The sequence below is a fragment of the Cordyceps javanica genome, chromosome 6, assembly GCF_051103115.1.
Source record: "Cordyceps javanica chromosome 6, complete sequence".
In the NCBI taxonomy this organism is placed as follows: Eukaryota; Fungi; Ascomycota; class Sordariomycetes; order Hypocreales; family Cordycipitaceae; genus Cordyceps; species Cordyceps javanica.
In genome coordinates this window covers 601539-614617 of record NC_139300.1, presented here as the reverse complement: position 1 = coordinate 614617, position 13079 = coordinate 601539, and the positions used below count along the sequence as shown (strand labels likewise).

The 13079-nt window shown below is 56.8% G+C and overlaps 5 protein-coding genes across 5 annotated transcripts; 2 read left to right on the top strand and 3 right to left on the bottom strand.

The window, feature by feature from the left end:
* Window positions 1–241: 241 nt before the first annotated feature.
* On the top strand, window positions 242–2701 carry V2A60_008642 (uncharacterized protein; the record flags this gene model as incomplete). The annotated part of the gene is made up of 2 exons (XM_083259914.1): window positions 242–589; window positions 698–2701. 2 exons carry the CDS (start codon window positions 242–244, stop codon window positions 2699–2701), a joined length of 2352 nt encoding a protein of 783 aa, XP_083116040.1.
* Window positions 2702–2939: 238 nt separating this feature from the next.
* V2A60_008641 (uncharacterized protein) lies at window positions 2940–3993 on the bottom strand (the record flags this gene model as incomplete). Its single annotated transcript, XM_083259913.1, has 2 exons — window positions 2940–3824; window positions 3892–3993. 2 exons carry the CDS (start codon window positions 3991–3993, stop codon window positions 2940–2942), a joined length of 987 nt encoding a protein of 328 aa, XP_083116039.1.
* An 831-nt stretch (window positions 3994–4824) lies between these two features.
* V2A60_008640 (uncharacterized protein) lies at window positions 4825–5551 on the top strand (the record flags this gene model as incomplete). Its single annotated transcript, XM_083259912.1, has 2 exons — window positions 4825–4945; window positions 5025–5551. 2 exons carry the CDS (start codon window positions 4825–4827, stop codon window positions 5549–5551), a joined length of 648 nt encoding a protein of 215 aa, XP_083116038.1.
* A 275-nt stretch (window positions 5552–5826) lies between these two features.
* Window positions 5827–10639, bottom strand: V2A60_008639 (uncharacterized protein; the record flags this gene model as incomplete). Its single annotated transcript, XM_083259911.1, has 7 exons — window positions 5827–6009; window positions 6058–7853; window positions 7901–8696; window positions 8744–8794; window positions 8840–8962; window positions 9115–9199; window positions 10602–10639. 7 exons carry the CDS (start codon window positions 10637–10639, stop codon window positions 5827–5829), a joined length of 3072 nt encoding a protein of 1023 aa, XP_083116037.1.
* An 834-nt stretch (window positions 10640–11473) lies between these two features.
* Window positions 11474–12951, bottom strand: V2A60_008638 (ubiquitin-binding protein CUE5; the record flags this gene model as incomplete). Its single annotated transcript, XM_083259910.1, has 4 exons — window positions 11474–11901; window positions 11953–12447; window positions 12501–12870; window positions 12928–12951. 4 exons carry the CDS (start codon window positions 12949–12951, stop codon window positions 11474–11476), a joined length of 1317 nt encoding a protein of 438 aa, XP_083116036.1.
* Window positions 12952–13079: the final 128 nt, after the last annotated feature.

Below are 13079 nucleotides of genomic sequence, written 5' to 3'. Positions count from 1 at the left end.
GGTTGAGGTTGTGGAGTTGTCAAAGCCTAGCCGGCTCTTCCGCCGCGGCGGAGTTTGTAATACCAAATCATCACCACCACCGGACAAGTTCATGGGGCCATGCCTCTTTTTATAGATGGGTTGAGCCACATCCTCCCTGTTCCCTTTTCGCCCGCGGTGCTCCTGTACCCTCTTCCAGCAGAGAAAGCCGGCGCGTCTGGCTGTAGCGATTGGAATCTTACCTACCAACCAGCCTAGCAAAATGTCAGCCGCAGCCTCGCCCGGCCGCGCGCTGCCCGCCCGGCGCAAGATCCGAAAGGGCACGCAGAGCTGCTGGGAGTGCAAGCGGCGCAAGATTCGCTGCACCTTTGCCTCGCCGGCCGACGCCGTCTGCGACGGCTGCAAGAGCCGGCAGACGAGGTGCGTCGGCCAAGAGTACGAGGACGAGTCGCGGCCCGCTGCCGCCGCCGCCGCCAGAAAGGTCGACCGCCTGAAGCGCATGGAGTCCATCGTTGAGGACCTGGTTAACCACAGCAAGCACGACGACTGCGTCGGAGAAGACGGCCACGGCGAGGCCCGATGCGCGCATCGCCGGAGGAGGGCCGGCACCGTGAGTCGCACCAGTCGCACCCGTTTTTCTTTTTTTTTTTTTTTTTTTTGCCTTGCCGTGGGAACTGGGCCTTGTGACGGCATGTGTGAAGCTGCTAACCACGGCAAGAGGCAGAAGCAGAAATTCTCGGATCCGGACGCGGAGCGCCGCGCGTCCGTTTCCTCCATCCCGCTGGGCCTGGAGGCCACCACCCCCCCGGAGGAGCTGTCCCGCTACCTCGTCTCGCTCTGGCCCAGGCAGTCCGACCTGGACCTCGTCGTGGGCGCGCAGGTGTGCACCGCGTTCCTGCTCTACAGCACGGTCTGCCAGCCGTACCACGGCTTCATCGAGAAGCACACGGCCTGCATACGCCGCGGCGTGCGGCGGCCGGCCGTCGGCACGCACCCGGTCCTGGTCGCCCGGAGCATGATGCTCATCGTCACGCTGCTCGACAGCCTGCCGTCGACCCTGGACGGCCTCGCGGTCCCGCAGCGGGAGATGAAGGAGCGGCTGTACGGCGCGGCGACGAGGCTCGTCACCTCCAACCACGAGCTCATGGCGTGCCTCGAGGGCCTCGAGAGCCACCTGATGGAGCTCACGTACCTCGCCAACATGGGCAACCTCCGCCGCGCCTGGCTGGTCAACCGCCGCGCCATGGCCCTGGCCCAGATGATGGGCCTGCAGAGGGGCGGCGGCGCAACGACGTCCTCCTCCTCCTCCTCCTCCACCTCGTCGGTCGTCGTCCTCGAGCAGGCGACGCTGGAGCGCGTCCGCCCCGAGTACATGTGGTTCCGCCTCGTGTCGACCGACCGCCACCTGTCGCTGCTCCTCGGCCTGCCGCAGGCGACGACGGAAAACGTCTTCGCGACGCCCGAGGTGCTCGAGACGCACGCGCCGCTCGAGCGCTTCGAGCGCATCCTGGTCGTGGCGTGCAGCCTGATCCTGCAGCGCAACGACGCCGACCACAGCGGCGACCTGGACACGACGTACGAGATTGACAAGACGCTGCAGCGGGCGGCCGCGCTGCTGACGCCCCCCCAGTGGTGGCTCGCGTCGCCGGCGGCGGCGCTCACGCGGCTCGCCGGCGACGACGACGCCGCCGCCTTCCAGGAGACGACGCGCCTCATCAACCAGTTCATCTACCACCACCTCCTGGTGCAGCTGCACCTGCCCTACATACTGCTCCCCTCCACGACGGCCGACCCCCGCGTCGACTGCAGCAAGATGACCGTGGCCAACGCCAGCCGCGCCATCCTCGCGCGCTTCGTCGCCTTTCACGGCTCCCCGGCGGCCTCGTCGTCGTACTGCCGCGCCATCGACTTCTTCGCCTTTGTCGCCAGCACGACGCTCTGCCTCGTCCACATTGAGGCCCGGCGCCAGCAGTGCCTCGGCCGCGCCAACGCCGGCGGCGGCTTCAGCCTCCTGCAGCCGCTCCTCCACCAGCGGCACGGCGACCGCGCCATCCTGCAGGACCTGCTCAGCATCGTCGCCGGCATGGCGCAGACGGGTCCCGACCCCATCTCCAAGCGCATCATCGGCATCCTCGGCCCGCTGCTCGAGATTGAGCTCAACTCGTTCCGGGGCGGCTGCTACAGCGTCTCGGCCGTCGGCTGCCGCGAGGCGTCCTCCGACGACGCGGACAGCAGCAAGCCGGAGCCCGGCGCCGCGTCCGACTTTGGGGACTCGAGCAGCGCGCCGCACATCCTGCGCATCAAGATTCCCTACTTTGGCACCATTCGCATCCAACATCACCCAGAGCTGTCCCTGTTGGCCAACTCTGCACGCTCAAATGGCAAGGGTCAAGGCACGCAATTGTCTGTAGATCAAGATTTCGGCATCAGTGATAGTGGCAGCAGCGTGATTAGCAGTGTCACGCCACCTGCGCCTCATACGGACTGCGCCGTTCGCACGCAAACCCTCGAGGGGGGTTGGACAAGTTCGAGCGCTCTGTTAGAACAGTCTTCTTCGCTCATTGATCCGAAGAATGAAGGTTGGGCTGAGAATGCGGCGAGCTTTTGTCAAGGAGATGTCTCAGAGTCGTGTGCATTTGCGCCGAGTCTGTCCTCCGACGAGCATTGGGCGCTGCAGGGCGTTGACATTGCTCTGTTCAGCAACTTGAAGCAGGGCCCGTGATACATGCTTGGATATCACAGTTCTTTCAGGGCTTTCCATGCGGACCCTTGCTTTACAGGATGTCACACCCTACTAGTTTGTGCTGATTTGTTACTATAATCATAGCGGCGGCGTTCATTTTAGAACTTGTCATTTCCTTCAGCAAATATATATAGGCTGTATATCAATTTGTTTACTCGATTGTTTCTTTTGCAACATGAATGCCAGTATATTCATCGCACCTCATGACGTGGAGTGCCTATCTACTCCATGCAATCTCCATTAGTTGCTCGATAGTCATTGGCGGCGCCGTCATGCCGCGAAAATGCTCTACCAGATTCACCGTGTCGCTTCCCGCCCTCGCATCCAGATCAAACGCCCCTAGCGCGACGGAGACCTCCAGGTCCGCGATGAGACTGCGCACCTGCGCCTGGCCTTGCGGGAAGCGCGAGGGAAACTCGTCCGCCAACGTGTCCGCACGCGGCAGCGTGGCGTTTGTGCGCTGCAGGAGCCGCTCCACGCCCTGGTAGGACACGGATATGCGCGCCCCGACGCACCTTTCGGCGACGGCAACGAGCTCGCGGAGCGACACGGTGCTCGCCGCCGTCGTCAGGCTCCTGCGCCACGAACCCGGCGCGAGGTCCAGGGCGAGCGCCACGTAGCGCGCGGCGTCCGCGGTGTACGACATGCTCATGCGGGCGGTGCCGTCGCCGGGCAGGAGGGCCCGCCGGCCGCGCGGGTCGACGAGGAGCGGGAGCGCGCGCAGGTGCGTCTCGACGTGCGGGATGCCAAAGTAGTCCATAAACATGCCGGTGTGCACGTACGCAAACTCGAGCGTCGACGTCTCCCGCTCGAGCGCGCGGCGCGCGGCGCGGTGGAAGCGCTTGTCCGCGTACGGGAGCACCGCGTCCGGCAGGTCGTAGTCGACGTTGAACTCGGACGGCAGGAAGCGCGTCGTGCAGGGTGACCTTTCCGCCGCGCGGATCAGGCTGACCTGCGCGTCGGACGTGTGCTGCGCGTGCAGGCTAAAGGCACATATCACGACATGGACGCCGTGCGAGGTGAGGAGCTCGGTGAGGGCCGAGACGTCGTCGTACAGAGTCGGGATCACGGTGGCCGACGCATTGACATTACTTTTCGCCGTCTTGTCCCGAAATCACTCTATTAGTTTTGTGAACTCTCTCACGCGGTGGCAGTCAAGGGTTGAATACTCGGGAGAGAATGTAGACTTTGTGGCGGCCAGTGGCGATGAGGGCTTGCACAATCAGACGTCCAAAGTCGCCTGTGCCGCCTGCGACCGCAACCACGGGCATTTTGTATGCAGTTGCCGAGTTTGAAACTACCTAGCTTCCATCTCAACGTTGAAGTTTCTGTTCGGTATCATCAAGCATCTCTGCATAAGAGTCACGCCGGCCGTATCAATCGTATTAGTGACAAGTTTCCCCACTTACACGCGACGATCTCAGCCGTGAATTTCGCCACTCGAGGCCATTACCAATGCAGTCAATAAAATGAGTTGGAACCCGCTGATCTAAGAAAACCTATACAGACAGGTGTCCCTCTACTACTCAACAGGCGAAAAAAAAAACGGAAAGAGTCGCACCCTATATTTAATCAACTCCTTTATCTTTCCATACAAATTTGCCCTACGCCTCTCCAACTCCAAAGGAAAAGTTTATAACCATACTCGAGGAGGCTCCGACGAAAAGGAGCAAAGTTCGAAATCGGCAATTCAAAGGGGTACTACTTGGCCCCCCTCTCTTGGGCATGTCACGGTATGGCTTTATTTTATCGCCTGATACATACGCTTCTGGAGGCTTAGTATCATCGCACTGCTTGTACTGCCGCGCTTATCAAGTCCACCGTGGTAGACGCAGGCCCATCCAGGGAATAACACCTCGGCACAAAAATAAGACCAATTTGATATAGTAAAGTGAACCAGGCCCAGTTTCTCAGGCTGGTTCATAAATCCAATATTGCCATTCAAAGGTCATTTGTCGCGCTGGCAAATGCCAATCAACATCACACAAAGCTCCCCACATTAAACCAACGTCCACCTAAAATGCCACCTACTCAAAGCTTCATCGCATCAACTTCTCTCACCCATTCTCCTTATCCTCTCACAGAAGGAAAAATAAAAAACAATGGCCACGCGTAGCACAGCCGCCCGTCTGCGGCGCACGTTTCGCTATCCCAGCGACGACTTGGCCGGCGCCAATTTCGACTCCGACTCTGACTCTTCCCCCGAAGCCATGGACGAGCAAGGTTCCGTTGGCCCCCCCCCCCCCCCCTGCCCTCTCTATATCCCTTACCTCTCTCTCTCTCTCTAACATGACCCCGATAGAGCAAGAATCCTACATCCAGCGCCTCTCGGATCGCAACCGCGCGCAAAACGCGCAAATGGTCACCCTCCTGCTCGCCCTCCCGCTCCTCGCCGCCGTGCCCTACCTCCTCGCGCTGCCCTCGCTGCCGGCCTGCCTCGCGCTGTCGTCGCTCGGCGCCACCGCGTACCTGCTGCGCCGGCTGCCCCCCGCCGTCACGGGCCTGTACCCGGTCGACGCGTGGGTGGGCACCGGCGGCGCCGCCGGCGCGCGGGGGCCGCTGGACCAGAACCTGCCGTATCTCAACGCGCTCCTGGCCATTCTGCTCGCCTTCTGGGGTGCCGCGGTCGCGTACAAGACGAGCCGCTTTGACGGCGGCAAGGGGCCGGTGGTGCCCGGCAAGGATGTCACTGGAGCGCTGGCGTGGCCCGTCATGTGTAATCTGCCCGCGGGTGTGTATGGCGTCGTGTTGCTAGCGAAAATCCTCATGGCCGGTGTCGATCCGGAGAGAGAGCTCTCCGGGTTGCGATACGACTACAAGGGAGCATGAAAAGGCGTTGGTATCACAACGAATAATGTATAATGAGCAAAATTTTGGTATATTTCTAATCATAAAGTATATTTCTTGTGTGTTCCCGTTCACTCGCATAAAACGCCAAGGGTATGCGTCGCCTTTCTGCATTTCATTTCGTTGGTTGTACTATCTTTCTTTTCTTTCGTCTGTCATAAAGTTGGAAAATATCCAATTCCCGCCCCATAATTCACCCTGCATTACAAATGAGCCGTCAAAAAAAAAGGGAAAGGCTGTGTCGCGCCAAGGGGCGTCTACATGTCTATCGAATCTGTAAAGCGCAATATGCCGTGGTTCTTCAACACGCCGTCTACACCCTTGGGCGGTCGCGGGAAAGGGTCTGTCAACGGGTTCGTATCGGGCGAGTCGGTAGACTTATCCATGACAAGCGCTAGACCGTGCGATTTGACAGCATCCACAAGTGCAGGGACCGAGTCCTACTTTTGGTTAGCAGAGGTGCTTTTATCAGTCAGGGGAGAGCGTACCAAAAGTCGCGAGTAGCATATTAGACCCATAAAGTTATTGCTCTGGGCAATTCTAACCGCCTCCTTGATCGATGTGCTACGTCTTCCATGGACATTCTTTACAGTCGATAGCGGTTCGACTTCCTCTCTGCCGAGGTCATTGCACAGGAAAACGGGGAAATTGGGCTGCTTCCAGTTGAGCGTCGTGCACAGGCTAGCATTGTAGCTGCTGAAGACAATGGAGCGCACAACCTGCGACGAGTGCGAGTGCGCACGCTGGGCTCTGGCGTGGTCAAAGACGACAGTCAGTATGGCGTCCACGTACTCGTTGACCTCGAGGGCGGGGCCCAGTGCAAGAGCCTTCTCGTCGTCGGCTGTCGGGTAGAGAATCTGCAGGTTGGCATGGACACTCTGTGGCAGGATGACAAGCGCCTCCTTGAGCGTGACACCAGCCGTTGCCAGCACATGGTAAATCTCGGCAATATTCTCGCCCTTCTTGTCGGGCAAGGTGGAAAGGTCAGCACGACTTGCGCTTCGGGCAGTCGTGGCTTTGAACTGTTCCAGTGTCAAGCGGCAGACGGGGATATCGAGCCCACCGCAGTCAATAGTCCACTGCGGCCAGATCACCGGGATACCATCGCTCGTGTACTGCACAAAGAGTCGGACGTAGTCGCCGGAGAGGCTTGAGCCAGTGACAACAGCATTGGTTGGCTGGTTGAATTGACTAGTGGCTTTCCAGTACGTCTCAAAGTCGGTAATTTCCAGAGGTTGTCCCTTGAATGGTTTGATAACCTGCGTGTTGAAGCTAATCTGACCAATCGCGCGAAGTCGCGGGTCAAAAAGTGGCAGACAGCAAGCCGTGCTGCCCTGTGGATTCTTGAACGTACTAGACAGGGCAACAGTCTTCGCGATAATCTTGGCACCGTACGTAGGGAAGACGTCAAAGTCGAGAGCGAAAGTGTCAAGGTTGTCAACCTGGAAGGACACAATGCGAGTGTCTTCCTGGATGGGCAAGATGATGTTTTTGGGAATAAGTTCCGAGTTCTTGGAAGAAATTGTAAGTCGAGCAGCGGGGTATTTTCCATCCTGGAAGAAGACAAGAGGTTGTTCGCTAGCATCCTCAAAGCTGATTTGAACAACAGTCTTGGTGTCAAGAAAGTTATGTCCATATCGTCGCAACGGGATTATCGGCGGTGGTAGCTCTAGGATAGGGATGGCATCGGGATCTAGTGCCATCGGTTGGGGAGCACTACTACTGCCCATAGGTCCCAAGGATGGCTGCGCTACCAATGGGCTGGCTCGTGGTCGGTTGTTGAATGGCGTGAGGAGCTTCATGCATGCCAGATGACCCTCCCAAGCCGCGTAGTACATGGCTGGAAGGTCCTTCTCATCCAAAATGCTGGCATCAGCGCCAATTTTAAGGAGGGCCTGCAAACACTCGACGCTGCCTTCGCTGGCAGCGTGCACCAGGGGAGTCCATCCATATAGCTTATCGATCTGATCTAGGTCCGCGCCAAACTGTTTAAGCAGCAGTAAGAGGTCAGGGGACTGACCCGAACGAGCAACAAGATGTTGTGGATATAGACCTTCTGCATCTGGGAGGATATTCGCCCCATGCTGAAGAAGCAGCTCAACAACAGGTCCGGAACCGTGTTCACAGGCCAGGTTCAGGGGAACGTGGTCAGCGTCGGAGACGGGGTCGATGCGAGCCGACTTCGCGAGCAACAGCTTGACACAATCGAGATGTCCGTGGATAATAGAGTGGATTAGGGGGGTGAAATTGTCATGATCAATCAGGTCAATCGTCTTAATGTTTGCTGCACCATGTTAGCTTTATTGGGTTGGATAGCAATGTGCCACTTACCATCAAGAAGAGCCTCCAGCATTGGAAGGCGCCCGTGCAAGCTGGCATAGTGCGCAGGCACTCGGCCGTACACATCGGTTCGGTCAACAGGGACACCAGCCTTCAGACCCCATTCGAGCACGTATTCTTTGCCGTAAATGGTGGCCTGGTGGAGGCAGTTGCGCTCGTTGATGTCGTCGTATGAATGCAGGTCGACTAGACCGGTGTCAAGCAGTATTTGTAACGAAACTCGGGGCGCTTCGTGTATGGCAGCAAGGAATGTGCGAGTGACTCGGTCCACTAGCAGGTTATCGGCCTCCTCGGCCCCAGATGCCGATTGCATCTTGGCCAGGAGCTCCTTCAATGTATCAACATTGCCAGTAATGACGGTCTCGAGGAGAAGCGTATCCGCGTCACCTTCGTCGGTCCCCATGAAATGCTGGCTCGTGACTACATGGCCAGAGGTCTGAAAGTTGACTTGGATGCCATCTGACCAGGCACCGAGTTCTTGCAGACTTGTTGTGGCCTGGTCTGAAAGCTCGCTTATTACTGTGGCATTGAAGAAAGGCTGAACCTCAACAGCTCTTGACAGATACAGTTCCTTTGTTTTCGATTTTGATGTCTTGTCCCACTTCTTGAGGATTTTAGAAAAAGCAGTCCCATTAATTTCGACAAACTGTTGAAGTTTGCTCAGGTCAGTGGCGAATTGTTGGAAGCCCTCTTCCAAGGTTGTGAACTTTGAGGAGCGCCTTGAAATACCCTGGCGGGATTGTATGACCTTTTTCTTGTCGAGAAGGGTTTTGAGGCGAATTTTGAGCTGTGGTACGTTAGGCTATGCGATGCGTTTCGCGGGATCAAGCTTACCTCTGCCTCTTTTTGCAGATAAAAGGCGTTGACTTTGTCAAGCTCTCGTTCCTTTTGGCGGTTAGATATAATCATACAATGCGAAAATTTACATACTAATTGGAAGAAAAACGTGGCTTTGTTGGCCTGAAGGGCAGCTTGTGAGTCGGCAAGGGCGCCTGTTCGTTGGCTATCGTTCTGGGCGCTTAGGGTAGGAGTGGCAGAGAGTTTTTTTATGAGCTTGGCATTATGTCAGTATTTATTTGGGAAGCAGCGAGTGTGCGTGTAGCAAACGTTTTGCCACCAGTGCAAACATTCATAGAGAGGTTGTTTCGAGCATCGTTTCGTTGGTAGTCCTTACGTCACCACCAGGCAGGGGACTATGGACGCACCTTTTTTAGAGCCTTGTAATTTACAAAGCTTGCTGCATATTCGGGGACTTCGAGCTGGCGCTTCTGAATCTGTTTGCCGAACTTCCTATATCACAGAATGTAAGCAGTCGAAGTCGCGGTGGCATTGCGCCAATGGTAATGCGCAGAAGCCGGTATCTGGGTTCTCGCTCTACTATGGATGGAAAGGCGAGCTTACATGTTGAATCCGAGAGCTTATGCTCTTGTGCACAAAGGGAGACAGTTATTTCACCTGGTGCAGTCGCGGAGAGGGTGAATGGTGAACGGAAGGTATGCGCAGAAGCAACGAGAGGCCCTTCTGGTATGTCGGGGACGACAAGAGAAGCGAGACTCAGTAGCTAGCGCGAGAGGGAGCTCCTCATGACAATAGGAGGGGTCGTCGAGCAGGGTTCCTGGTGGGGTGAGTTCACCAACCGAGACCAAAGGAAAGGAGCTTGTCACGAAACAGTAGCGTCCACTAAAGACAGCACGCAACACGGTGAAGCTGAAGCTGAGTGAGCAAAGTATCTGGCTCCGTGGCCCCGGAGCTGACGGCGGGAGGCGCAGGTGCGAGGCCCGGATGGCGAGAGCTGACGCAAGGTGCGTGTGAGTGGCGGCACCCGGGAAGGGCACGAGGCGAAGCAAGGGCCTGTAGAGCTGCGAAACGCAGACAAGGATCCAAAGTAGCGCGAGCGGGATGGAAGCCCTGGGTGAGCGCCTGGTATGTGGGAGAGGAGGCGTGCTTTCGGGTACCGTTGCGCCGGAGGAGCCTGAAGCTGCCGGTACAGCGCGGTGATGTGGCCGTGAGCTGGGGAGGCAATATCGAGCTGTTATGGATCCCAGGCCGTACTGTAGCCTTGAGGGTCAGGTCAGGTGGCGTGTGGTGTGTGGTGCTTCTCTGCAAGGTTCGATGGGCAGGCAGGCCAGGCTGGAGGGGGTTGAAGGCCAGTACCTAGCGGGCGGATTCTCCGCGGCAGGACAAGGGCCTATCAAGTACAGCGAGCGGGCGTGAAGCTGTAGAAGGGGCAGGGAGAGCTGCAGGCAAGCGGTACGACGGTACATGTAAGTTCCAGAAGCAGCAAAGATGTGTTCCTGCAGGGCTTAAGAGTCCCGTCTCTCTGATATGTCAAACGGACAGTGACCAGGTGCAAGCTCAAGGCGGGGCCAGCTTTTCGTCTTCTCTGAAATTGAGAGAATGAAGTGGCAGACTTGAGGGAAATTGAAGACGAGTTGCGATTTTGACGGGGTCTTTTCTGGTTAGGGCATCATAGCCGTAGGTGGTGAAGAGAAGAACCACGCAGAGGGCGGAGGAGTTGGCTAGAGTCACAATCTTGGGACGGGACCCAATTGGGCACACTGACTGTCGACCCAGGCGACCTTTCCTCTCGTGGGACCGATACTGGCCTGCTGGGGCAGGTGTTGAGCGTTCGTGGTGACGGGATGGCTCTGCTGCGTGGGACGGTGTGGTCTCTACTGGGCGTAATAGTTACGTGCAGTTGCGGATCTCATCCCACTTGCCAGAGGACATGGGGGGGGACCGGTTGGGTGGTGGATTTGGAGGGGAAGCTAAGACGTGCAAGGAAGACGATGAGTCTAAAATACTTGCCGGAATTTAACCGCCTATCACTTGCCCACAAAATCTCAGTACTGGTCTGTTAGAGTCCCATTCAACGTTCGTCCTTGCTCGGCACAACTCCCACTACCGTTGTCCAGCTGCGGCCAATAGACGCGTTTGTTGAGACCTCGTGGTCGTGCGACAGGCGACTGGGCGCGAACGGTCGACTCATGGCCCTGGTTCCAAGGCCAAACACTACTTATAATTTTTTTTAGTTGCGGCTTGCCTCGTGTAGCTCATGTTCTAGCCAGGAACCCCGCGAGGTAGTGATATTATCATTATGCGACCCCTCAGTGGTTAGTTCTGAGCTCCGGTCGTGCCAAATCGCAGCTCCCGCCATCTCTCGAATAAGCTGAATGCACAGTCCATCACCAGCCTATGCTTCTCTCGGCCCGCCGTGGCTGTTACGTGTAGCCAATGAATGTGCCCGGCATTTGAACTTTATATCGCCCCGACGTCACACACATCATCATTCCTCTCCTACTACCCCGCGTCCCATCTGCCTTGCGCTACGCGACTACCAACAGACAGCAAGGACATGCCGCAATGCAGCTCATACACTAGGAAATGAAAAAAGCAAGCAAAATGATGCAATAGTACTTGATTTGGCTTAGATATCTCATGGTTACTGAGAATAATAAAACGACTCGTCGGTCAATTTGTTGACAACTTACACGGTTATTAACATATGCAAAACATAGCTATCGCCACATTCGTCCACTTCCAACTACCATCACCCAGTCCTTCTTAGTTCTTCTTGTCCCCAGTCTCTTCTGTTTTGGCTGGCTCGCCTAGACTCTCCGCCATGGCCTCCGCGGTCGCCTTCTTCACGCGCTCTGCTGCGTCATCTACCTTGGTCGCGCTGCCATCCTTGTTCTCCTTGTTATCTTTGGGTTTCGTCTCTTTGCTGTCTTTCTCATCCTCACTGTCGCCTAGACTGAACGGATCATTGTCCGTGATCGGCTCGGGCTCGACAGAGGACAGCGGCTGCCACTTGCTCGCCTTGCTAGCAGTCGCGGGGCTGTCCTTGGGTGGCACTTTGGGTGACGAATCGTACATGTTAATCTCTTCGTGACCTTCCTTGAAGCCGACTCTTCGACCATCTGGTCTCGGTGATTTCGATGGCGGAGGAGGTCGATGCAGACCTTGATTCGACAACGGGTGGTTGGTGGGATCTGCATTGTGTTAGCTTGGCCCCACGCCACGTAAACTGTAAATATACTCACGACCATCCGATGAGAATCGTATACCAGCAAAGTCATCACTGAGAACCTGCGGGTCGGCATCATAGCGGTCATAATCGCCGCTCCGACGGCTAGCTTCACCTTGACGTCGAAAGGGTTGGCCCTCGCCCTGTGTCCTCTCCTCCGTCTCATCAAAGCTCTCTTCCAGCTTCTTTCTAATTCCGGCGATCCATCCATTGACCTTTGTTTGTGTGTCGAGGAATCCCTTTCGCAGGTTCTCACGGATAACAGGGAGGTCGTCATCGAGGAAGCTGTGTTCACGGTCATCATCCTCCAGGTTGCGCGGTCGGCCGTTGCGATTCAGGCTCGAGGTGCGGGCCTCGTATGCGCCGACATTGTCGTAGTGCTCGGCAAGCTGACGTGCATAGAGCTCGTCAGCCTCGAGTTGCGATATGGGAGCCTGGCCCTGGGGACGAGGAGGGCGAGCTGGCGGCTGCTCCTCGGGCTCATTCTTCACAGCGTCGGGGTCCGTCATTTCTGCGGTGGTTGGTTAGCTGTCTGGTATTTCACGTCGCAGGGTAGCTACCCACCCAGTAGGGCATTGAATGCCGGCTCAACCTTTCCACCGCTAGCTCGTAGGACAGCCTTGATGACGCTCTGGTCCACTGATGGAAAAGCTTCCTTTAAAATGATTTCATTCTTCTGGTCTTCCGACATGGGACGGGGAGGCTTCGCAGGTGGCGCTTCGGACTCGGCAAGAGCGTCAGGATGAGCTTGGCCGACAGAAGCTTGGCCTTCGGGGGCTGTTGGTTTCGTTCCAGTCGCAGTCTTTGTAGGTGTGGCCATCGCGTCGTGAGCGACGATGCTTGTGTCCTGCACGTCGTCGTCATCCATCTCGAGGGGGCGAGCTGTGGTTGGTGATTCAGGAACGTCTCCTACGGTAGGCTTGGGCGGTTTGTCCTGCAAAAGGCTGTTAGTTTGACAGACTCGAAAAGTATGGGTACTGCCGACCCTTACAGTCTCTGTTGTAGTAGACGCCATCTTGAACCCCTGGTCAGTGTTTCTCGGATGTGGCGCAGCCAACAACTATGAGGGTTTGAGGATTCTGATGCTGATGTTGACGTCTGCGATCGCGGATACAATGGTCACTGCGGGTGATAGGCTTAAAA